A 26098-nucleotide genomic window follows, 5' to 3' on the forward strand; every position below is an offset into this window, starting at 1 on the left:
ATTAAATATCCAAGAATGAGCTCTTTGTTAACACTGACCTAGAAACCAAAACCATCACCTCAGTTCTGCCAAGGGTTTGGTTTTAACAGTAGGAAAGAATATTTAAAGAGAGTTTCATTTGTTAACAACCAAACTTAGCTATTAAAAATGTCTCCAATGCAAATGCAAGCAAAACTTTCCTGGATATTTTCCATACAAATCAGAGAATAAAATGTAGATAGCTATATCAAAGTGCAAGTGTGTGGTCTATTGCATGAGTATAACACAAAATGTATTAACAAAACTTATTTTAAGTCCCCATAATACAGATATTCCTGATGAATATCAGGAAAGTCATACCACCAATCACTCTGCAATGGAAATATGCATAAACTTTGGTTGAGAATTTAAAGCAGGTAAATATTTGTGGTCCCACTGTATGGAGAGACCAGTAACTGCACACTGCATTATTGATAGTACCTGGCATAGAACAGAAACCACAGCCTCCAATATGCAGACCTGCCAAGCTTTTACTTTGTCTGTACCTCTTCCCCCCTCCGCCCCACCTCCATCTCTTTTATTTTACAGTATTTAATGGGTTGACTCTAAAGTGCTATTCTTATCCAAACATAAGTTGCTTCACCACAAATTATTTTAGTATAAATTCTCAGACTGCTATGCTGACAAAACAAGGGAATATATTGCGAAGAAGGGGCCCAGTATGCCAGCACTACAAGTGCATGCAGAGGCGATCATCCTGACAGATTTTGTTTCTTTTTTGCTTCTTTCTTGTGAACAGCTGCTATTGTCAAGTTTGTATCTTTTCAGCAAAAACAAGGGACAGTGGCTGTATTCCCACGTAATGACAAGACACTCTGGAAGCTGCATAGACAGGGCTTGTCTTTATGTGTGAATTTAGCATCCATAAGCATGGTGCATTTGGTTTCCATGAAACCACATTGATAAACAACAGTTTGTAGTAAGAGTATTGTGTTTCACCATGGTTTGTGGTTACACGTGACTCACACTGTTACTGTGTGGTTTCCACATTTCTGCCATCGGGTTTGGCAGCAAGAGTTGCTACAGCTGCAGCAGATTTTCCAGGCTCCATTTTTGCTACCCTGTTTGGCCTAGCAACTGTTGAGGCAACTGCAGCTGCACTCTGATTGGCTGCTTCACACTGCTACTTTCCTCTGTCCATGCATGGTCTTCCAGATGCCCAGCTGCAGTTTTGAAATATCAGTGGAAGTGGGGTGTTGCACTGCCCCATCTCCAGCAACAGACACCCCTGGGAAACTCTGCCTGGCAGGAAGTGCTTGCCATGGGTACCCATGCTGATGCCCTCTGTGTGCCTAATTGCAGGTAGTGGGGCAGCCCTGGCAGCATGTGTAAATTCTGTGCAAGGGCCAGTGTGGACACATATGGAACAAGAGAGCGAGGGAGAGGGGTGTTTGTGTGCTTGCATGGCAGCAAACAGCAGGGAGTACCCACTCCAGTGACTTTGCCATGAAAACCCCATGGACAGTACCAAAAGGCAAAAAGATATGACACCGGAAGATGAGCCCCTCAGGTTGGAAGGTGTCCAATATGCTACTGGGGAAGAGCGGAGGGCTAGTACTAGTAGCGCCAGAAAGAATGAAGTGACTGGGTCAAAGCCGAAAGAACATTCAGTTGCGGATGTATCTGGTGGTGAAAGGAGAGTCCGATGCTGTAAAGATCTATACTCCATAGGAACCTGGAATGTAAGATCCATGAATCAAGGCAAGCTGGATGTGGTCAAACAAGAGATGACAAGACTGAACATCGACATCTTAGGAATCAGTGAACTAAAATGGACAGGAATGGGTGAATTTAATTCAGATGACCATCAGGTATACTACTGTGGACAAGAATCCCTCAGAAGAAATGGAGTAGCCTTCATAGTCAATAAAAGAGTAGGAAAAGCAGTACTGGGATACAATCTCCAAAATGACAGAATGATCTCAGTTCGAATCCAAGGCAAACCATTCAACATCACAGTAGTCCAAGTCTATGCCCAACCACTGGTACTGAAGAGGCTGAAGTTGACCAGTTGCCTACAATACCTAGAATTAACACCAAAAAATGATGTCTTTATCATCATGGGCGAATGGAATGCTAAAGTAGGAAGCCAAAAGATAACTGGAATAACAGGCAAGTTTGGCCTTGGAGTACAAAATGAAGCAGGGCACAGGCTGGTAGAATTTTGTCAAGAGAATATGATGGTCATAGCAAACACTCTTTTCCAACAACCCAAGAGATGACTCTACACATGGACATCATCAAACAGTCAACACAGAAATCAGACTGACTATGTGCTCTGCAGCCAAAAATGGAGAAGCTCTATACAGTCAGTAAAAACTAGACCAGGAGCTGACTCAGATCATGAGCTTCTTGTTGCAAAATTTAGGCTTAAATTGAAGAAAGTAGGGAAAAGCACTAAGCCACTCAGGTATGACCTAAATCATATCCCTGATGAATATACAGTAGAAGTGACAAATAGATTTAAGGAATTAGGTCTGATACAAAGAGTGCCTGAAGAACTATGGATAGAAGTTTGCAACATTGCACAAGAGGCAGCAACTAAAACCATCCCAAAGAAAAAGAAATGCAAGAAAGCAAAATGGCTGTCTGAGGAAGCTTTACAAATAGCTGAGGAAAGAAGGGAAGTGAAAGGCAAGGGAGAAGGATACACCCAATTGAATGCAGAATTCCAGAGAATAGCTAGAAGAGATAAGAATGCCTTCTTAAATGAACAATGCAAAGACATAGAAAGAAACAATAGAACAGGGAGGACCAGCAATCTCTTCAAGAAAATTGGAGATATGAAGGGATTGTTTCATGCAAAGATGGGCATGATAAAGGACCAAAATGGCAGGGACCTAACAGAGGCAGAAGAGATTAAGAAGAGGTGGCAAGATTCCACAGTAGAACTATACAAGAAAGAGCTTAATGTCCCTGATAACCACGATGGGGTGGTCACTGACCTTGAGCCAGACATCCTGGAATGTGAAGTCAAATGGGCCTTAGGAAGTCTGAGCAACAACAAAGCCAGGGGAGGCGACAGTATTCCAGCTGAGCTATTCAAAATCCTAAAAGATGATGCGGTAAAAGTGCTACACTCAATATGCCAGCAAATTTGGAAAATTCAACAGTGGTCACGGGATTGGAAAAGGTCAGTTTACATTTCAATTCCAAAGTAGGGCAATACCAAAGAATGTTCAAACTACTGCACCACTGCACTCATTTCACATGCTAGCAAAGTCATGCTCAAAATCCTACAAGCTAGGCTCCAGCAGTATGTGGACCGAGAACTACCAGAAGTACAGGCAGGAGTTCAAAGAGGCAGAGGAACTAGAGATCAAATTGACAACATACGCTGGATCATGGAGAAAGCTAGGGAGTTCCAGAAAAACATCTACTTATGCTTCATTGACTAGGCTAAAGCCCTTGATTGTGTAGATCACAACAAATTGTGGCAGGTTCGTAAAGAGATGGGAGTACCAGACCATCTTATTTGTCTCTTGAAAAACCTATATGCGGATCAAGAAACAACAGTGAGAACTGGACACAGAACCACTGATTGGTTCAAAATTGAGAAAGGAGTTCGGCAAGGCTGTATACTGTAGCCCTGCCCATTTAACTTATATGCAAAGCACATCATGAGAAAGGCGGGCATTGATGAATCACCAGTTAGAATTAAGATTGCCGGGTGAAATATTAACAACCTCAGATATGCAGACGATACCACTCTAATGGCAGAAAGTGAAGAGAAACTATATAAAGAGCCTCTTGATGTGGGTGAAAGAGGAGAGTGCAAAGTTGGCTTGAAACTCAACATTAAGAAAACTAAGATCATGGCATCCGGTCCTCTTACTTCCTGGCAAATAGATGGTAAAGAAATGGAGGTAGTGACAGATTTCATTTTCCTGGGCTCCAAGATCACCGCAGACGGGAACTGCAGTCAAGAAATTAAAAGACGCTTGCTCCTGGGGAGGAAAGCTATGGCAAATCTAGACAGCATACTAAAAAGCAGAGATATCACCCAGACAACAAAGTGTGTATAGTCAATGCTATGATTTTCCCAGTTGTAATGTATGGCTGTGAAAGTTGGACCATAAGGAAGGCTGAGTGCCAAAGAACTGAGGCCTTTGCATTGTGGTGCTGGAGAAGACACCTGAGAGTCCCTTGGACTGCAAGGCAATCAAACCGGTCAGTCCTAGAGGAGATAAACCCTGACTGCTCTTTAGAAGGCCAGATCCTGAAGATGAAACTCAAATACTTTGCCCACCTAATGAGAAGGAAGGATTCACTGGAGAGCCTAATGGTGGGAACAAGTGAAGGCAAAAGAAGAAGGGGACGGCAGAGAATGAGGTGGCTAGATGGAGTCACTGAAGCAGTTGGTGTGAGCTTAAATGGACTCCAGGAGATGGTGGAGGACAGGAAGGCCTGGAGGAATGTTGTCCATGGGGTCGTGATGGGTTGGATACGACTTTGCGACTAACAACAACAACTCCTGTAGCACTACTCTAAAGCAGCAGTGCTACTCTAATGAGCAGGCAGTTTCTTTGAAGAGCAGTAGAAAACAAAAAAGAAAAATATGCAATCAGCTGAGACCATGCTGGGTGGACCAATAAGGGGGAGACAGGCAAGGCGGGCAGGAGCAGTGCACCCTGGGTTTGATTTTCAGCCATGGGGCTGATGGGATACATGCCACCATTTGAAGGAAAGATGGGGAAACACAAAAACCATGTATGCATAGAAACAAATATGTGAACCCAGGACACAAGGTAAGATATGAAGCCACATGGTCACCATATGGTGTTGTTTAGTGTTGTGTGAGAGCATAGCCAGTGTATGACACAAGCCATAACAAGAATGCTTTACAAAACATTTTTGGATTGGTAGGCACATTAAAAATTTGGAAGTGTCAATGGTGCTCTCATAAAATAGCAGCCATAGAGAAGGACTTGTACATTCATAAAATGGCTGCTGCGGTGGGCATGTTCTGCTACAAAATATTAGGTCCCCAGATGGTAACCTAATGAGACTAAAAAACATGCTAATCAACCTAATAGAAAGCAGGCAGGCTGGAGAATGCTGGGATTTATAGTCCAAAACATCTGGAATACAGGAGGTATCAGTGCTTACCACGGTTCATAGCTTCTGCACCACACATACCTTCATATTTGGATCACTTAGGGATATAGGTAAAGACAGCATAGAAAAAATAATAGGAAATGAACTGCAGATAATAAGCATAATGCAATATCCCTTTTAAAAAACTTCACACAGAAAAAAATCTCTGTACAGTGATGAATAAGCCATTCTTTTACTTACCCACACATTGGTTGTTTTCATTCATTTGGTAACCAAACCGGCAAATGATAGGAGCTCTTGCAGCAGTCGGATAATTGGGAGCGGGAGCAGGAGCGGGAGGTGGTGGGTATATGCTAGATGTATAAGGATTCATATAGGGTGATCGATAAACAGGGTTTGTTTGTGGAATACATAAATAGCCACCATTCTGGTTAACGCACACCATATCTCCCCTACAGGCCTCAGCAATAGTCCGACATTCATCAACATCTAAAAGAGTGCAAACATGGAACAGTCAGTACAGCTCTCTACTAAAGTTGTTTCTAGTTGATTAACCAACCGACTGCTGTTTAAATAAAGTATCTACATTTTATCAATTCATCATTAATTAGATTTAAATACATTCATATTATAAAATATCTGTGTTTCTAAGGCATTATAATAGGTTTGAGATGACTTATATGAGTCCTACTGAATCAGACGAGAGCCTTATTCAGTCCAGTATTCTGTACACTCAGTGACCAACTAGATGCCCCAATGGATATTAATGCCATAGCACGTTCAATGTTCCCACAACTGGTATATAGAGTAATAACAAGCTTTCTATACAAGACATGTATTGTGTGCTCGTGATTTCCAAATCTTGGTTGTTTTCATATTCTTCTGACAACATCATGAACCTCCAGTTTTGCATCTGTACCTACTCAGCTCTTTTGGAGAATTTTTGCAGCAATTTTTAAATGTGGGATTTAATTGTGAAAGAGAAAGAAAGAGTGATTTCCCCTTATGTATTTGCATTGTTCCACTATATTACAATGCCACCTAGAGTTTATGTAGCAGAAAAACAGGAATAGAAACACTCTTCATGTAGTGCTCAGACCTCCATTCTGTGATGAAACCAAAAGTGGGAAAGTTCAGTGTCTCTGATGCTTCTGTAATATGCTGTACAGCCATCGTAACTAGTAACCATTATGGACAGTCTTATCCTCAATGAACACTGTTTATAGCTGGGTGCTGCAGAAGCAAGCAGTTAACTAAAGAGAATCACAACCCCACTGCTTCCTCTACTGGATCACAGTTCTTTTCACAAATAGAACACTCTAGATCCAACCAATTCATGTGCTCCTATTCAGCATGATCCAGTCTTGTTCATTTGATATTAATCTGAAGGCTCCTTGATGTCTCCTTTGTCTTGTGCTGTGAGGTGGGCTGTTTCTCATACATGCAGTGCATGGTTTTACATAGCATGAAGTAGTACTGCAATATTCCACAAACTGAAATAACACTAGTGAAGTTCCATTGAATTCTATTTTGTGAGTGGCTGCACATTACACTCATGCAAAATGGTTGTGTAAGTGGTTGCAGAACCAATGGCACAACAGATTGCACTACTATCACAAACAACCAGTTGCACAATGAGTTGTGCAAGTGTAATGTACAATCACTTCTATAAATGTATTTTTAGTTGGATTATCCTCTTTAGCATAGTTCAGAACCTCATTTCTGCTAGAGTAGAAACCCTACTGGTGGTCTGATACAATGGGATACTGCCTCTAGAGCCCCCTTTGTATCATTTTGCAATGCCATTGCTAAGAAGTCATCTAATTGTACATAAAATCTAGACATGTGTTAAAATCTATGCATGCATTCAGGATGAAACTATGTGACTAAAAGTCTCCTCTACCTTTCACAATTTTATTACATATTAAATCAGCCCAAACCATACGGACAGAGCAGTCCAGCATATCTTACTCTTAGATAACCAGTATAAAAGATCCAGGTTCAATTTCCTTCTAACCTGTAGATTCATTGTTAATTACAAATACCTTACAGCCTGCTCCTGCTAACAAATTTGTTCAAGCTACAGCATCGGGATACAAATTTCAGGTTGTGTTTCCCTACCCTCCCTAGACACTGATGGTTTGATTTGGCAGCTGTGAAACTTGGCTCTTGATCTAGAACTCCAAGCTTCTTTTACACTCTTGCTTGCATAAACATAGATACAGGATGTTAAACTTCGAGGATTTGTTTCAGATCTCCTCTTAGCTCTTACCAACATTTGAAGTCCTTTTATGTTATACTGAACTGACTTCAGACAGATACAAACTGATTAATAAGATCAGAGGGTGACTACCTTTCTGGAGAACACTTCCATTTGGAGGAACATGGCCATTTTGTTATTTGACCATATGTGTGCACATGTGTCCATTTTGTGGTAAATATCACAAATGCTAATGTGCACTCATATATTATAATAATAAGATAGAACTCCTGGCTTCTCATATGATTAACAAAATCCACTAATCCAAATTCCTAAAGCAGTTTTCTCTAATGTGCTGGACAACAAATCCCATCAACCCTGGGAAAGGCTGCCTTTGGGTATCTGTGGGCATGATATCAAACTCTCACTGTAAGCATCTCTATTGCACTCACACTCCTAGATAGCCACCATTAACTAAGGTGAAGATACCCACTTCAGGCGGTAGATTTGGGGTACTATTAAAGGGCAGAAAACTGCCAATTATTTAGTTGATTATTATTATTTTACCACAATGGTTGGATGCTTTTTCTGCCCGAGGCACCATGCTACCTTTAACTATGTCTCTATTTACCACAAATCAATGATTTTACAGCAGCCTTTTGAGAGCAGCACTTCCATTTTGCAGTGTTTCAGTCCATCCAGATTTATGTTATTTACAACAGCTAACACAAATGTCATGCTTAGCTGCCAACTTCTCAGCTTTCTCTGAAACCCAAAGCACTAAAAATACAGGAAGCAGGCCAACTTGACTGATCCAACTTCTGTCAGATAAATCCGGTTTGCTACTGGCTGCTTCTTCTTCCTGTTTTGTCTCTTTGGTTCAGAAATCTCAGTTTAGAAAAAAACAAACAAACTGGTGGCCATATTTGATGCCATGAAATTAATACAAGCTTTGATTGGTGAGTGTGGATCTAGGAGCTTGTTTTTGCTGCAGAACTGAAATCTGCACTACATGAGGAACATTTCCATTCCTGCTGTTCTGCTAGATAACCTCAAGGTGGCACTATGCAGTAGCAGAATAGTGCAAGTAGACAAGAATAAATCACAATTTATTTCACTTACACAATTTCTTTACTTTAAAAAAAAACCTCTCTGAAAGTGTTTGTTAGACATAGAAGTGAAACAGAAGTGAAACTTTAAACATGACATTGCTTGAAGAACTCATGAACAACCATAAGTAGAGAACAATAAGCATGCAATAGATGATGGTGACACACGCGCTGGTGACTTCCTGTCTTGACTTCTGTAATGCGCTTTACGTGGGGCTTCCCTTGAAGACGGTCTGGATACTTCATTTGGTTCAAAATAGAGCTGCCAGGTTGCTGATGGGGATGGGGTGTTATGTTCACATGACTCCAGTCCTCCGTCAGCTTCACTGGCTTCCCATTGAAGTCCGGGCCCAATTCAAGGTGTTGGTGATGACCTATAAAGCCCTAAACGGCTTGGGTCCTGGTTACCTGAAGGAGCGCTTACATCCATATACGCCCAGCCGCCCCTTGAGATCTGCGGGAGAGGCTCTTCTCCGGGAACCCTCCATGAAAGGAATTAGGAGGGTAGGTACTCGGAGGAGGGCTTTCTCTGTGGTGGCGCCCAATCTATGGAATGCACTCCCCAGAGAGGTCCGACTGGCGTCATCGTTATTTGTTTTTTGGTGCCAGGTGAAGACCTTTTTATTTAAACGTCATTTTAATTGTTAACAATATTTGCTTATTTATTTGGCCAGGGCGACTTCTTTTACATTGTTATTTATTTTATATTGTTAATTTTATATTGTTATTTTTGTATTTTATTGTATTTTATTGTGTTGTAAGCTGCCCCAAGGCTTCGGCAAGGGGCGGCATAGAAATGTATAAATAAATAAATGAATGAATGAATGAATGAATGAATGAATGAATGAATGCCTTGTGTGGAAAAGCTATAGGCCTCTAGAATCCAAATCCAGCAATCTGATTATTCATTTTTCCCATCACACCCAATTATTTGAATCTAAATATGGTCACTAGAAAGTAGCACATCAACTTAATACCCTGAACCAGACATTTCCATTTTGAAATACATAAGCATGAATAAAGAGCTTTCACCAAAGATAGTACATGTAATGAGCTGCTGAAGCCTAATTTGAAGGAGCTGATACAATAAAATTCCTACCTAGGCATTGGCCTGAGGCACGGTCCATCTCAAATCCATTTGAGCATTGTTGCTAAAAAGAGAAAAGAAAAGGTCAGTGGAAAATTGGAAGAACGCAAAACTACAAATCAGAGGAATTATTCTCACTCCCCTTGGTTCCCCAATTTCATACTGAGTTCAGAAATTTTTTAGCACACATTCTAACTTAAAAAGCTCATGAGTGAACTTGCATAAATGAAGCACAAGAACAAAGGAAGCAGGGGGATACATATATGTGATGCACACATGTTAATAATACATGTGAAAAGGATTTAGGAGTCTTATTCAGCAATCCTATGGCCAGTATGCTGCTCCTCCCACTCTGTACTGGGTGCCTGCAAGCTTCCACTTTCAAAGGCTCTTGAGAAACTAGGGTGCAGTTGCGGGTGCTCTTAGCTGACTGCATGCTGAACATGAGTGACTACTGTGGTGCAGCTGCTAAATATAATCTTAGCATTAATAGTATCTAAGCACTTAGACCACAAGAAATAAGATGCCCTGTTCAGCTGTCCAGTTTGATGGCCCCACCCACTCAAAAACAACACATGCTGATTATACACCTTTAGCCAATGCACGAACAGCTCAATCTGTGGGAAACTCCCATATACATGCATGGAGTATTTCTAACACAGGGATGGGAACTTTGCTCAGTTATGGTCTACGTATCCTTGGAAAAAATCCTGTGTGTGCAGAAGCACCCCCCACGGTCCCTCCACTTCAAACTGACATGCTTACATACTGGCAAAAGTATGGCTGGCATGCACAACATCATGCAGGTGCTGAATGCCTGAATAGGTCAGGAGGCATCTTAAGCAGTATGCCCAGCTCTGGTACTTAAGCAGAGCCTGGATGGCCATTTATCAGGGATGATGTAGCTCATAATTGGTGATCTTGAGTTTAGCAAAGAGTTGGACTAGATGACCTCCAAAGAAACGTCCAATTCTAAAATTCTATGATCCTATGCTGCAACTCCTAGACCCTGAACACAAGGATTGTGTGTTTTTAGTACTAGAGTTAAGAAGGTTAAACCTAAGCTTACTCTGTCAGTAAAACTGTATCTACTGAGTTAAAAGGACTGATGCAAAATAATCTCACACATTTTGAGCAGGGTTTATCAGTTGCTAACTGGATTTCATCATCTCCCAAAATTTTGGTGTCCTTTTAATTCTGATTTCCTTTTCAGAGAAGGACACAAAGAACAGAGAAATTAAAGAATACACATTTTGTGTGTTTAATTAAAAAACTAAGCCAAAAAAACCCCTAAGCAAAAAATGAGCTTGCTGTAATTCAGTGTAGTTCAAAATACCAGGTGGCTCAGTGGAATTGTTGGCTTCAGTTTCTCCAAATTCCACTGTGCATCTTCTGGCAGACCATTAGAGGATCTTGCTGGGTGAACATGAGGTCTTCAGAAGACCACCCTCTCTCCCACCTCTTTCCCAAATTACTCTAGCATTTACCATTGGCAGTGTTCAACCCTCCAAATACAGCACTCCACCATTTAAGAAATGAGCTTGTTTAAAGAACACAAAACTAATAGTTGTGTTATTTGGCCACATGTATGCATTTGTTCTGTAGAAGGGATTTTCAGGAATGCACCCATGTATCCAAAATGACACAGTGGAACTCCCTTTTTATTGACATAAGCTCAACCCCTTTGGTGCAAGCATCTAGATGAGCCCTAAAGACTTTGCTTTGTAAACTCACTATCAGTCAGTTGCATTCGTAACTGACTTGTGTCCAGAACAGCTTCACAGAGTATTCCACATGCTTCTACTACGGCTGTTATGTCTTGTATGGCTGATTGTTTTTTATGCTGCTTTATCAGGGCATAGCCCTGAAAACTGGCCAGAAGTTACTTTGAATGCATAAATCTAACTATTGGTGTGTTTAATTTTACTGTATATTCCCTTTGTAACAAAACCAGGAGCATCATTTAGAAAGGTAGGAAGCATTGTTAAAACTATTTGAATTAGTAGCACATATTCTTAGTTATTGTGCAGTAGAGAGGATTGGAGAAATCTACTTGAGCAACACCAAATGTAAACAAAGTATAAAAGTTATATGATCAATATCTATGCCTGACATAAGATGATTTATACATATGGCAATGGGGGGAAATTAAGATGCATTTATTTTTATTAACTGAAATGACATTCCTTTCAATCAAAAGGACTGACTTATTAATCTGTTATTTTACATTACAGTGAACACACTAAGAATTTTTGTTTACATTCACAAGGCAGTTAAAAAAAAAAGAACTTATAGCTCGGTCTCATTCTACAGTCTGCAGGCATAGTTTCTTAGCATCACAACTGAAGCGACTGATGATGCATACCACTGAACGTGGGCTGAGCTATCAGTTGTCTCTATTCCTATAAGCTTTAGTTGGGTGGTGTCTCTCTTTTAAAGTTTAAAAGAATGTTCTTCCATTTATCAATTCATTAGCTATTTTTTTCTTTTGAGGTGCGAAATACTTTTTAATTACATAAGCACTTTGGTGGGTAAGTGGTTTTAAATGTCATATTGTTGTTGCTACTGCCATATAAACTTTTCAGTGGCCAGATGATTATTTATATTTATTATCATTCTTGTTTTAAAATGACTGCTTAAATAGTTTTATTGGTAATTTGATTAATTTGTTTAATGTTATTTATCTACTTTAACTATCTTATACTTTTATTATTATTTTATTGTTAAATTGTATTGTTTTACTGTTGTTTTATTCTTTTATGTAAGCTGCCCTGAGAGCCTTTGGCTAAGAGGTGTGGCATATAAATGTAATGAATAAATAAATAAATTCATTCTGCGGATGGGTGGCTTTTGACAGAAGTCATCTAATCAGTACCAGCATCAGCTTAAAACCTGCAAAAGTTTTTAAAGGATGAGTTAGGGGGGTTGGTTTCAGCATGGTCTCTCTGCTCTAAAATGTGTGTTTTGCCTCCCTTCACTGAAAAGGCATATTAGCATGTATAAGACTAGTTACTTAACTTGTTCCTCTGCTTAAAACAGCAGTTCCAAAGATGTTTCCATTAAAACACACACAAAGACTCAGGTCTTCATTACATATATCTGCATGTAACAAGCATTTTGCTTTGGACTTAGAAGAGAAACCAATGTGTCTCTCCAAATATTTTAGGGCTTAATTGATTTAGTATTTGTTTCTGCGTTCCGAGGAGGGACTGGTTTTTGTTTTGTTTTCGCTTCTTAGCTATAATGAACCTTGGAAACTTCTTCAGAGAGAAAAGCAATTTATACATTTTATAAAATACTAGACAGTCTTTTTTGATGTACAACTTTGTTACAGTCCTTGAGGTATGTACTTCTGTTCCGCAGATGCTTGACTGCATAATGTAATTTAATTACATCATCCTGCCTAGACTGCACTGCCTGCTACATTATTGACTGTAGGTTCAAAAGCAAATGACCTAACAGGGGGATATGTGTGTGTGTGTGTGTGTGCGCGCGCGCGCGCATGGGGGGGGATGGATGGATTGTACCTGAGATTGGCCTTGAAGACTGTTCAGAAGCTGCAGCTTGTGCACAATGTAGCAGCCAGATTAGTAACTGGGAGCAGAAGGTCTGAACCTGTAACACCAATTCTGGCTTGCTTGCTTTAGCAGCCTATGTGCTTCCAAGTACAATTCAAGGTGTTGGTTTTAACATATAAAACTCTACATAGATTGAGACAATACTGCAGAAAACCTCTTGGATTTCTGACCTCAATCCAACCAGACCCTATGATCTGTATTTGAGACCTTCTTCCAAATGTTAACTCCCAAGGAGCTCCAAAAAGAGGCAAAAGGGAGGGGGCCTTCTCAGTGGTGTTCCACAACTGTGAAATAGTATCTCCATGGAGGCCCACCTGGTGCCCATATTGTGATCTTTTTGAAATCAAGTTAAAACTACTCTCTATTCTCAGACATTTAATGTCATTCAATGTTATATGATGGGTTATGTTAACGCTTATAATTAGATACAGTTTTATTGTAATTATTTATATATGTAAACTATTTTACATTTTTGCATATTAGAATTTGTATTCTGGAATGTTATACTGTGTTTTATTGTTTCCATATTTTATTCTACAGTATCTCTTCTGTATTTTGAGAAATTCATGTGAACCCCCCCCCCCCCCCACAGACAGCATCAACCATTGGACAGTATAGAAATAAATAAATAAATAAAGATTGATGTGGTGTAAGAACACGAGATGAGAGACAGAAGAGGTGCCACACGCATCCGCACACAAGGGGGGGTATCTCCATGCCACGTGGGGCTTTGGCCCCATCCATCATCAGCAATTCATCCCTGATTACTTGCCCCAAGCAGCGGTCCCCAACCTTCTGGGACATGGTGGTTGCATTAGAGGGCCACATCTTAAATCAAAATGTAACAAAATTATTAACCTACTGATTTAGATCAGAAGTAAACATTCAGAGGTCAATGAAGAAATGTTAACTTGAATGCAATCCATTCTGGAACAATATTTTACTGTGGAATCCCTTATCTAGCTACACTTGCTTACCTAGTCAGTGTGATTTTTGTGGCTGTTTTCTGTTAGCCAAGGCATTAATGTCTAAGTCAAGGTTTGTGACAGACACTCTAAAATGTCATGTAAATGTTAATCTGTAAGTCTTGACCTACACTTGGATTTCACAAGTTTCATCCTGGAAAAAGTTTGTTCATAGATGTATGAACTGAACATACCTGAAGCAAATTTCTTTAGATCGGTAACTGTATCAGGTAGACCACAACAGAAACCTAGAAGTCTATTTTCTTTGTAAATGTCTCTTCCTTACACACATGTATAGCCTTCACATAGTAATGCATGGAAAGCAGGAGTGAAGAAGCTGAATGGTACGGGTACTTGAGGCCAAAATGGCCAAAATGCTAGTATGGAGGATAAGACCAAGAGGAGGCTTACAGAAGAAATCATGGAGACCAAAGAAATAATGTCACTAATGTGTTTTTTGTAAGAAAGGAGCAGGAAAAACAGCAGTAGGTGGCATTGGTTCAGGCAGGGAAAATGCTGTTAGCATGATAGCAGTAAACCAGCAGGGCTGCACAGAAAGAGGGGTGTGTGTGCAGGCAGCCCACATGCTGCAGGTTGGGGACCCCTGCCCCCAGGGAATGCAGCCCTAGATCTTAATAGAATATTCCCCACTCTGATTTTAGGGCATGATTTTTGACAATCCTGTTGCTCAATTTCTGAGCAGCAGGAAGATGTTCTAAGATTGCCTTGAAAACTTCATGACTCTGAGTACAGTATGTATTGGAGTAGAATAGGTGATACTATCTTTTACCAGCTCAGCATATTTATCCATCCCGCTCTGAAGAGTATCTGGCTAGTGGTAGTACTTTGGGATCACCTGCAAACTGATCCTTTCGTACAGAGAAGCCATGGTCTGAACTTGGTGACCTACTGCTGAAGTATGGGAGCGCAGCAAAAATGTCAAGCCCTTTACTTTGTTTACTTATTTTGCCAAGTTGATGGAGAATAAATGTTCAACTGATTTTAAGATCCAATTATGTCTGGATCTATGTAATCTCAATCTATTATTGTACTGTATGGATTCCTGGTCTCTCTCTTTCCCAGCCCCCAGTAATATAATCTCTTGGTATGCAAAGGTGACATTTTGGCACATGCATATATATCTCACCTGTGTCCTCCCACGACTTATAAGGCAGCCAGCCACCAAGAAAACGGTCAATATCCTGAAACAGGAACAGAAACTTTATGCATGGTCACTCTGTGGAACTGAGGTGAGAATAAACCAACCATTTTCTGATATATTCTATTGCATTAAGAGGTACACCAGAGAATAGTTTAGTATTATTTGAGAACAGGTTTTTGACAACGAGCATACTCTAAATGTCAGAAGTCATATCCTGGAATAATTCATGGGACCAGATATTAAAGTCAGGTCCCGAATATCCAAAAGTTAACGGAGTATTCTCCAAGCTTCCAAAAAATATACACAGCCGCATGAGAGTAGCTGTGTAACTGAGAGCTACACTATGCATGACATGTGGGTGTGTATATTTTTTCTCTGAAACTTAAAACAATAGTTCTGAGAACCAGCTTCTGGAAGCTGTGAGTTTCAGTAGAAGTACGACAAAACAGCAGGGGTGCCTTATTCCTTCCCCTTCCAGTTATTTTTCTGCTCAAGATGCTCTGTTGTCCTGCTGTTACTTTTCACTCTGCAAAGCAAAACACATGATTACCCCCCTTTCTTTTGCCACCCCGTAATCAAATTAAAAGCAAATCTGCATGTGTAGAAGTAACTAAGCAGGGGGCAATGACTGAGATGAAAGAAGTTAAACAACTCTTCCTCACTGAACCATTTCTTCACTGCAACTAACAGACTTTAAAAAAAGAAAAAGTCAAAGAATATATATGTGGCTGTGTGCAATGTGTCTCAAAGGTACTTTCTCCTTTTAAACAGAAACTGGAGGCATATTTTATTCTTGCAAATGTTTACTTTGAGATATATAAGGATAATTAGAGAAGCCCCATCCTCTTTCTTTCTGTACAAGTCACTGGCTGTGTTCACACATAACAACAAGCCATGCTGGAAACCAGGCAAGGAGAGCTTGTTGTTACGTGTGAATTCAGCATTCATGGTGAAGAGTGCCACGTTTGGTTTCCATGAATACCCATGGAAAAATCAATGCTTTGTTGTAAGTTTTCCACACTTTACTATTGCTTGATGTTGCATGTGAATCCACTTTTTTCTGTGGTTTCCACATTTCTGCCATCAAGTTTGGTGGCAAGAGCAGCCACAGTGGCAGCTGACAGTCCAGACTCCATTTTCCACAGGCTTGATCAGCCTAGCAACTGCCTAGACAGATGCACCCATGCTCTGATTGGCTTCCTTTTGCTTCGTTTTCCCTGTCTACACAGAGCTTTCTTGATGCCCACCTGTAGCTCTGGAATATCAGCAGTGGGGCATTGTGCTTCACCTCCTCTAGCAGCAGTGACTTTGGACACAGGGATACTTGGTGCTCCTGTCTGGTTGTTAATGTTCGCTTGATCAGCGCTTTGAAATGGCAGTATCTTTGCTCTACTCTTAGAGCTATTAGTCTCCTCTAGTGAAAGCTGCCCTACAAAAAAAGAAGCACACAGCCTGCATATGGGCATCATCAACAGGGTGCTTGTCCTGAGAAGCCCAGGTCCCCTGCAGTCTCCTAGCTTCCCCACTGCTGCTCTCTTGTCCTCATCATTCCTGAGGATTCCCAACAAGCCTTACTATTCCCCATCCCACCTCAGCTGCAGGACAAACACTTTCTTGGCACACAGTCAGAAATACTTCCTGGACAGATGCCTAGATAGGCACCCTTAGGAAAGAAGCACTCCTGGCAAGAAGCACTCCTGCTGTCCCTCCACAATTGCCCATGCTTATGCTTCCATGTGCCTGGCTATAGAGGAGAGGTGGCTCTTGGTGGCACGTGTGAGCCCAGTGAATTGGGGAATACGGACACATGTGCAGTGAGGTGGGGGGAGAGGAAGGTGGGTGTGCTTCCACACAGGCACAAAGCAGGGCAGCAGCAGGGAGTGATTGGGGGATGCTTCTCTTGTGAGTTGGCAGTTGCTTTGTTAAAGGGGGGGGGGGGAGCAGCTGGCTAAGGCCATGCCCAGGAGACCGCGTGGGCCAATGAGGGAGAAGTGGGCAACACAGGGAGGAGCAGTGCACTCTGGGATTGCTTTTGAGCCACAGGAGCTGATGTGATACATGTTGCCATTTGGAGGAAGATGGAGAAGCATGGAAACCATGCAAATTTGTGAACCCAGGACATAAAGTAAGACATGTCATACCATTACTATGTTTCATAGTTTAGTATTATGTATGAACACACCCACTATGTATATTGTCTGAGTGCAAGCAACTGAATGACACAGAGACATTACCACTTCATTTCAGGGTTCAATTTAAATTGCTACTATTATTAACATTTAAAACTGTCAATGGTTAGAGGTCAAAACTTAAGGGTTGCCTTCAACAATATCAATCTACCTGAGCCTTAAGGTTGGCTAAGGGCGTTGGTCAGAGAGTCCACCAGGCCTAAGAGACCTGGATTTTTCAGTAAGGGGCCCATATTTATGGAACTCCCTTATTTTTTGCTCCCTCCCTCATTTTTTGTGATGAGCTGACCTTATAAAGGTGTTATACTATATTGGTATATGAACGTTTCTTAAGGCTAGCACATCCACCTTTGTTTTTCATTTATTTTTCTCAGTATGCTAACTGTTCTTTTACAGCATGCAGCTTGGGATTTGCTAGGTCTCTGTCCTGTGTTAAATGAGGGATCAGCTTTCCACAACTCCCATCCTCCCCACCACATAGTTCTTCTGTCCATGCTCCAATGAAATAAGATTGATTACAAAAGCCTGATAACTGCATAAGATGCAAGAACACTTTGTTGTATCCCTTTCTCCAACCTGGTGCATTCCAGATGTGTCAGACTGCAACTCTCACCATCTCAAGCCACAATAAGTTGGGGAAGCTGTTGTGTTGGACTGCACCTATATAAATGAATGTAGCTGCTAAGCTTATTAAATGAGGATATCTGATGGAGACTGAGGTCTTTTTATTATTGATTGCTTGACCAATAATAATTATATGCTCTTAACATTTCTAAGTACAGTATAAACAGAAAAGAACTTTGAGAAAACCATTACTACCTCTGCTTCCAAAGTTTAGAATGCCCAGGGGATGCTGACAACACATTTCTCATTTCTCCATATTAAAGTCTGTTTATTTTAGAATGGGAAAAAAGTGATGCTTCTTAAAACCTTCAGAATACAGGAATAAAACATAGCAAAACTAAGCAAATCCCTCAGCTAGAAATCCTGCACAGGATTTATCAGGCATTTCAGTCAAACTAGAAATGCCTGATAGAGTCACTCTCCAGAGGCATTGCATCTAATACATTCTGAAATGCTATGTCACCCATCAGTTAATTTTGCACCTTGTCTATGGATTTCCAGAAAGCTTTCCAGAGAGGTTTCATAGAGATTCATTTCACAGAGCAAGCAAAAGGAAAAATTAAGCTGTTGCATACATTTACTTGGCAGCAAACATGTTTGCCACTTAGTGTGCAAGCTTGACAGAAAATTGCAGGCAGTCTTAGCTCCACAACAAGCATACCAGTATGACACACAGGTTCCCAAACACATGCTAGTTACATGCACACATCAAAATGCCTTAGGAATGCACCCCAAGTGTAATGTGTGAACATAAAGACCTACCCTGCTGGATTGGGAACCTTGATTCCTACAACTGCCAGCCAGAGGTAACCAAGAACATCTCAAGCAGGGCCTGCAGGCAACAGCCCTTTCCTGTTGCTTCTGTATTCCAGGGCAAATTTAATCACTATAGCCACTAGCCCTTGATAAACCTACCCACCTGAAGTAGTCCCAAGAAAGCTCCCTTGCTCTCCATTTAAATGACTACATATAAAATCCTGCTAGCTGTATTTGCTGGGTGAAACTGTTGGAGGTAGAAGGATCTTTAGAGAAAGCAATCAAACCTAACAAAAAAAAAATAGTTATGAACTGAAAGATTAAGCCTTTGGCTTAACTCCTTATTTCTTCCACCTCTGCTAAAACTACACCTAAGTGCAAGTAACTGAGTGTGTGCATATTCTACTCTCATCTTTTCTCCCTCTGTCCCTCTATTTCAGAATGTAGATTGTAAATTCCTTGGGGCAGGGATCTGTTCTTGCTTTGCTTTTGTTATTCTGGTAAACTCAGTTTACACAGATGGTGAAATAATATTAACAACAAACATTAACTTACTGTGATTTTTCTATATCGTTTCAGTATCTTAACTTGGCTTTTAAAAGTAATGTTTTAAGGTTTGCAAAACAACAGACTGTTCCCTTTTAAATTTCATCTGCAATGAGCTCTTCAGCACGCTTATTCTAAAGGGAGGTATAAACGGATAAAGTGATCAACTACCAATACAATTTCCAGTTAGAGGGGCTGATTGAGCCAACAGTTGTAATATTGCAAATTGTACAACAAACAAGACTTCCACAGGGGTGGGGGGGGATTACATTTTCAGTTGCTGGACCACAAAAGAGCAAGATAAAGTGCAAGCAGAAATAATGGTAGTGGTTTGTGTGATATCATATATAACTAAAGAGTCCTGTGTTTCCCGTCTGGTCCCCTCCTGTTAATTTTCAGACAACTTGAACAAGTTGATGGAATGAGTAGCCTTAGCAATTGACTGCGATCTGCATTTAGCGAACCGTCAGAAAAGAAACCTGCAAATTCGTATGAAGTAGACAGCACCTACCTTTTTAATCCTGTCATGTCCAACAGTGATGAGGGAGGCTGAGGGAAGAAAAATAGTGCCCGCACAGCAGAATAGCTATAAAATAGTTCTGTACATTCAACCTTTTGCTAGAACTTCAGTCCTGCCATCATTTATATTACGGAAAATGAAAGACCAGATCATAGAGAAACAGAGGAAAAGAGAGAGAGACAGAGACAGAGAGAGAGAGAAGGGGAAGGAAGGAGGAGGGAAGGAAGGAGGGGAGAAGAGGGAAGGGAGAAGGAGAGGTCTGCTCCTCCTCAGACACTGGAGAGAATACAGCGAAAGCACCTGGTTTTGCTTAGTTCTCTTCTGTAATTCAGCATTAAACCAATTGGAAGAGGAATGTTAAAAATGAACACTTCATTTTCTAAGTATGTTAAACAATGCAAATAGGAGGCCACAGTCTGGAGACAGCTGGTTTAGATTAGCGAGCTCACCAACTGGCTAGACTCCTCACAACACTCCTGAGGAGCCTGCCAGGATTAAAAAAGAAAAAGAAACGAAACGAAAGGAACACAACACGCGCTGTCTGAAGGGAAACCTTTCCCGCTGCAAACGTTACCGACGAGCACGCCGCGGGAGAGGCAGCGCTGCCCTGGGATGGCCAGCAGGGCTCCCTCCCGTCCCGAGCCGTTTCTTGCCAGGGTGGAGAGTTTGGACCATCTGGTAGATGAATTTAACCTCATGAAGATTGCCACTACTAGAATAATATATGACTTTTAAGAAATGAGTTCTGACAAAAGAGCCAACAAGTTAAAACGTTTAAGAGAATGTAATCCAACGCATGTCTAGATAGCAAAAAAAACAAAAACAAAAACCAAGCCTACAATTCCCAGCATGACTCAGATAGCATCCCTGGCTGGGGCATGCTGGGAGTGGCAGGCCTTTATTCGGTCTACCCTTGAACAGGATTGTTCCTTTAGAAGAGCAAGTTTGACACCAAAGGTGTTGGCATCCACATCTTCAACACCCTCTCCCATGCCCAAGGTTACACTGAGGTGAAGGCTGCATTTTGTTAAGATAGAAGATTATTGGTTATTCTTTGCTGTTGCGGACTGTTTCAAGGTTTGTATCACATGACATAAATTAGGAAATTAATTATCCTAAGCCTGCAAATCTAAAACAGAAGATCTCAACTAGGACTGCATGAATCTGTCACTGTTTCTAATTTTTCAAAACTTAACTTTGGTTTTTCCTGAACACTGAGAATTTTTCCAATTAAATTCAGCTCATCCCAGATTTTGAGATTTTTTAAGCACATAAATATTTGTACACATTTTGTATGCATTTTCTTTAACACATACATTGTGCCATTTTGCCCAACTTTCCCCCTTTTCAAGTTGTTTCTATATAATGCATTTTTTACATTGCAGTTTTAGTGCACCTTCCCTAGCATGATGGTCTTCTCCAGTGAGTTTTGCCTTCTTGTGATGTGCTTTGCCTTCTTGTGATGTGCCTATCGCTACCAGTGGCTGGAATTCAAGAAACGGAGCCTGGCTCATAGCATCTGATAGAGTAGATATGGTTTTAAGTTTCATCTTTCATGGTTCTTACATTCTTAAGCGCCAACTAAAAAGGGGCACTTAAACTTTGTTGTTGATGATAGTTGCGAAGTCGTGTCCGACCCATCACGACCCCATGGACAACATTCCTCCAGGCCTTCCTGTCCTCCACCATCCCCCAGAGTCCACTTAAGCTCACACCAACTGCTTCAGTGACTCCTTCTAGCCACCTCATCCTCTGCTGTCCCCTTCTTCTTTTGCCATCTATTGTTCCCAGCATTAGGCTCTTCTCCAGGGAGTCCTTCCTTCTCATTAGGTGGGCAAAGTATTTGAGTTTCATCTTCAGGATCTGGCCTTCTAAAGAGCAATCAGGGTTGATCTCCTCTAGGACTGACCGGTTTGATCACAGTACGGTCGAAGTGACTCGCAGGAGTCTCCTCCAGCACCACAATTCAAAGGCCTCAATCCTTTGGCACTCAGCCTTCCTTACGGTCCAGCTTTTGCAGCCATACATTGCAACTGGGAAAACCATAGCCTTGACTATATGCACTTTTGTTGGCAGGGTGATGTCTCTGCTTTTTAGTATGCTGTCTAGATTTGCCATAGCTTTCCTCCCCAGGAGCAAGCATCTTTTAATTTCTTGACTGCAGTCCCCATCTGCGTTCATCTTGGAGCCCAGGAAAATAAAATCTGTCTCTACCTCCATTTCTTCCCCATCTATTTGCCAGGAAGTGAGAGGATCGGATGCCATGATCTTAGTTTTCTTAATGTTGAGTTTCAAGCCAACTTTGCACTCTCCTCCTTCACTCACATCAAGAGGCTCTTTATATAGTTCCTCTTCACTTGCTGCCATTAGAGTGGTATCGTCTGCATATCTGAGGTTGTTAATATTTCACCCGGCAATCTTAATTCTAACTGGTGATTCATCTAGCCCTGCCTTTCTCATGATGTGCTCTGCATATAAGTTAAATGGGCAAGGTGACAGTATACAGCCTTGCCGAGCTCCTTTCTCAATTTTGAACCAATCAGTGGTTCCGTGTCCAGTTCTCACTGTTGTTTCTTGATCCACATATAGGTTTTTCAAGAGACAAATAAGATGGTCTGGTACTCCCATCTCTTTACGAACTTGACACAATTTGTTGTGATCCACACAATCAAAGGCTTTAGCATAGTCAATGAAGCAGATGCTTTTCTGGAACTCCCTAGCTTTCTCCATGATCCAGCGTATGTTGTCAATTTGATCTCTAGTTCCTCTGCTTCTTTGAACTCCTGCCTGTACTTCTGGTAGTTCTCGGTCCACATACTGCTGGAGCCTAGCTTGTAGGATTTTGAGCATGACTTTGCTAGCATGTGAAATGAGTGCAGTGGTGCAGTAGTTTGAACATTCTTTGGTATTGCCCTTCTTTGGAATTGAAATGTAAACTGACCTTTTCCAATCTCTTGGGTTGTTGGAAAAGAGTGTTTGCTATGACCATCGTATTCTCTTGACAAAATTCTACCAGTCTGTGCCCTGCTTCATTTTGTACTACAAGGCCAAATTTGCCTGTTATTCCGGTTATCTTTTGGCTTCCTACTTTAGCATTCCAATCCCCCAGGATGATAAGGACATCATTTTTTGGTGTTAATTCTAGAAGGTGTTGTAGGCCTTCATAGAACTGGTCAACTTCAGCCTCTTCAGCACCAGTGGTTGGGGCATAGACTTGGACTACTGTGATGTTGAATGGTTTGCCTTGGATTCGAACTGAGATCATTCTGTCATTTTGGAGATTGTATCCCACTACTGCTTTTCCTACTCTTTTATTGACTATGCAGGCTACTCCATTTCTTCTGAGGGATTCTTGCCCACAGTAGTATACCTGATGGTCATCTGAATTAAATTCACCCATCCCTGTCCATTTTAGTTCACTGATTCCTAAGATGTCGATGTTCAGTCTTGTCATCTCTTGTTTGACCACGTCCAGCTTGCCTTGATTCATGGATCTTACATTCCAGGTGCCTATGGAATATAGATCTTTACAGCATCAGACTTTCCTTTCACCACCAGATACATCTGCAACGGAGTGTCCTTTCAGCTTTGACCCAGTCGCTTCATTCTTTCTAGCGCTACTAGTATTAGCCCTCCGTTCTTCCCCAGTAGCATATTGGACGCCTTCCGACCTGAAGGGCTCATCATCCGGCGTCATATCTTTTTGCCTTTGGTACTGTCCATGGGGTTTTCATGGCAAAGATACTGGAGTGGGTTGCCATTTCCTTCTTCAGTGGATCACATTTTGTCAGAGCTCTCTGCTATGACCTGTCCGTCTTGGGTGGCCCTGCACAGCATAGCTCATAGCTTCATTGAGCTATGCAAGCCCCTTCACCATGACAAGGCAGTGATCCATGAAGGAGCACTTAAACATACCCTTCACATTAGAGGAATGATTCTTCTAAGGTTATGCCTGGAATGAGAGATGTGTGAATCATCTCAAGATACCTTTTCCTGTTTTGCATTGCCTACTGATTTCCTTCATATAAAACATTGATCTATTAAATGGATAATTAATTTAGTAAGATATCCTTAATTCAATCACCATACTGGTTGGGGCATACTGGAATTACAAGATTTTTTCTGCCTGAACATGCATAGGATTGCACTCTAAAGAGAAGACATTTTCAGCAGACTAAGGTGTACTGAAATGGGTATGTTCATGTGATCTGCTTCAACCTGTTATTCTGAGGCTTAATTTTTAATCTCTTCTATGTCTATGATCACTTATGCCTCACTCCAAAGGAGAGGACCATAATTTACATAAAATTTGCATTTGTTAGTTTATAGATAATCTGTAAATCTAAAAATGCTGAATGGGTTTAGAAATAAGAATTTAAATAGAAATCTCATCACAGTGGAAAAACTATGAATTGTATACCTGTTGGTGAACAATTTCAAGGTTCCTGCTCTTTGTTACAATTCTTGAAGTTTAAAGCAGACTTGGATTACACAGTGCTTCAAACAGAGGATGTCTTCAGGGTATGGTGGTCTGACAGACCTTCAACAGGTAGAACACATGTCAAATGTACTTGCTTCTTTGTTTTAAGCCTTGGAACCATTTTATCTACTTTATTACATAGATTTCATCTTTCTTCTATCATAAAACACAAGGTGACTATATGGGATTCTCATGTGGTCTCCCGCCCAGGCTCTGAGCAGACCCAGACCTGCTCAGCTTTAGCAAGGTGACTGCTTCATGTGCCTTCAGGCCATGCCAAGGGAAATAAACACTTTAATTTGCTTTGGGGGCACCAAGTCTGGAGGTTGGACTGCAGACTAGGCTAATAGTCAGACAAGCTTTCCTGTATGGTATCAGATTTGATGGATCTTTGGTCTGTATTGTTAAAAGAACTCTGCTCACCAGTCTCATTCCAGCACTGATGCTGGTTAATCCAAAGATGCATGAATGAATGTTGGTGTTGTGCTTCTCCTGTATATATGTGGAACTCTTATTTTTCTGTTTTATCATCTGCCTTTCACACATCTCCCATGAAATTCCACATCAATTCTCCAAGCCTTCCATCTTAAGGGAATACATAACACATCTAAATACATAAATTAAAAAAAAAACAGATATAGAAGAGCATGCAGAGATTGATTTCACTAACCTGGAAGTTGTAAGATTTTAAAAAACACAAATGGAATGTGCTTGTTAGGATGGTAGAAATTTGATATATTCAATTCCTTAATTTAATGATGAGCATCCATTCTGGATCACAACAAATTGTGGCAAGTTCGTAAAGAGATGGGAGTACCAGACCATCTTATTTGTATCTTGAGACCTGTATGCAGGTCAAGAAGCAACAGTGAGAACCGGACATGGAACCACTGATTTGTTCAAAATTGGGACAGGAGTACAGCAAGGCTGTATACTGTCACCCTGCCTATTTAACATATGCAGAGCACATCATGAGAAAGGTGGGGCTAGATGAATCACTAGTTGGAATTAAGATATTCCTATGCAGATGATATGCAGATTATACCACTCTCATGGCAGAAAGTGAAGAGGATCTAAAGAACCTCTTGACGCGGGTGAAGGAGGAGAATGCAAAAGTTGGCTTGAAACTCAACATCAAGAAAACTAAGATCATGGCATCCAGTCCTATCACTTCCTGGCAAATAGATGGGAAAGAAATGGAGGTAGTGACAGATTTTATTTTCCTGGGCTCCAAGATCACCGCAGATGGGGACCGCAGCCAAGAAATTAAAAGACGCTTGCACCTGGGGAGGAAAGCTATGGCAAATCTAGACAGCATACTAAAAAGCAGACATCACCCTGCCAACAAAAGTGTGTATAGTCAAGGCTATGGTTTTCCCAGTTGCAATGTATGGCTGTGAAAGCTGGACCATAAGGAAGGCTGAGCACCAAAGGATTGAGGCCTTTGAATTGTGGTGCTGGAGAAGACACCTGCGAGTCCCTTGGACTGCAAGGTGATCAAACCAGTCATTCTTAGAGGTGAACAACCATGACTGCTCTTTAGAAGGCCAGATGCTGAAGATGAAACTCAAATACTTTGGCCATCTAATGAAGGAAGGATTCACTGGAGAAGACCCTAATGCAGGGAATAATTGACAGCAAAAGAAGGGGACAGCAGAGGATGAGGTGGCTAGATGGAGTCACTGAAGTAGTCGGCATGAGCTTAGGTGGACTTTGGGGGATGGTGGAGGACAGGAAGGCCTTGAGGAATGTTGTCCATGAGGTTGTGATAGGTCGGACACAACT

The 26098-nt window shown here is 41.1% G+C and overlaps 1 protein-coding gene across 1 annotated transcript in view; it reads right to left on the reverse strand.

Moving 5' to 3' along the window:
• The window catches only part of FBLN5 (fibulin 5), an 84310-nt gene extending 63580 nt beyond the window's left edge, over window positions 1-20730 (reverse strand). The window contains exons 1-4 of the mRNA XM_044435963.1: window positions 19825-20730; window positions 15184-15238; window positions 9506-9557; window positions 5338-5586 (exon numbers count right to left, since the gene is read on the reverse strand). Of these exons, the coding sequence (XP_044291898.1) occupies window positions 5338-5586; window positions 9506-9557; window positions 15184-15238; window positions 19825-19841 (373 nt within the window). The 5' untranslated portion in view covers window positions 19842-20730. The remainder of the gene's footprint in view (window positions 1-5337; window positions 5587-9505; window positions 9558-15183; window positions 15239-19824) is intronic.
• Window positions 20731-26098: the final 5368 nt, after the last annotated feature.

Source organism: Varanus komodoensis, unplaced genomic scaffold, assembly GCF_004798865.1.
Source record: "Varanus komodoensis strain SLA01 unplaced genomic scaffold, ASM479886v1 scaffold3, whole genome shotgun sequence".
NCBI lineage: Eukaryota > Metazoa > Chordata > Lepidosauria > Squamata > Varanidae > Varanus > Varanus komodoensis.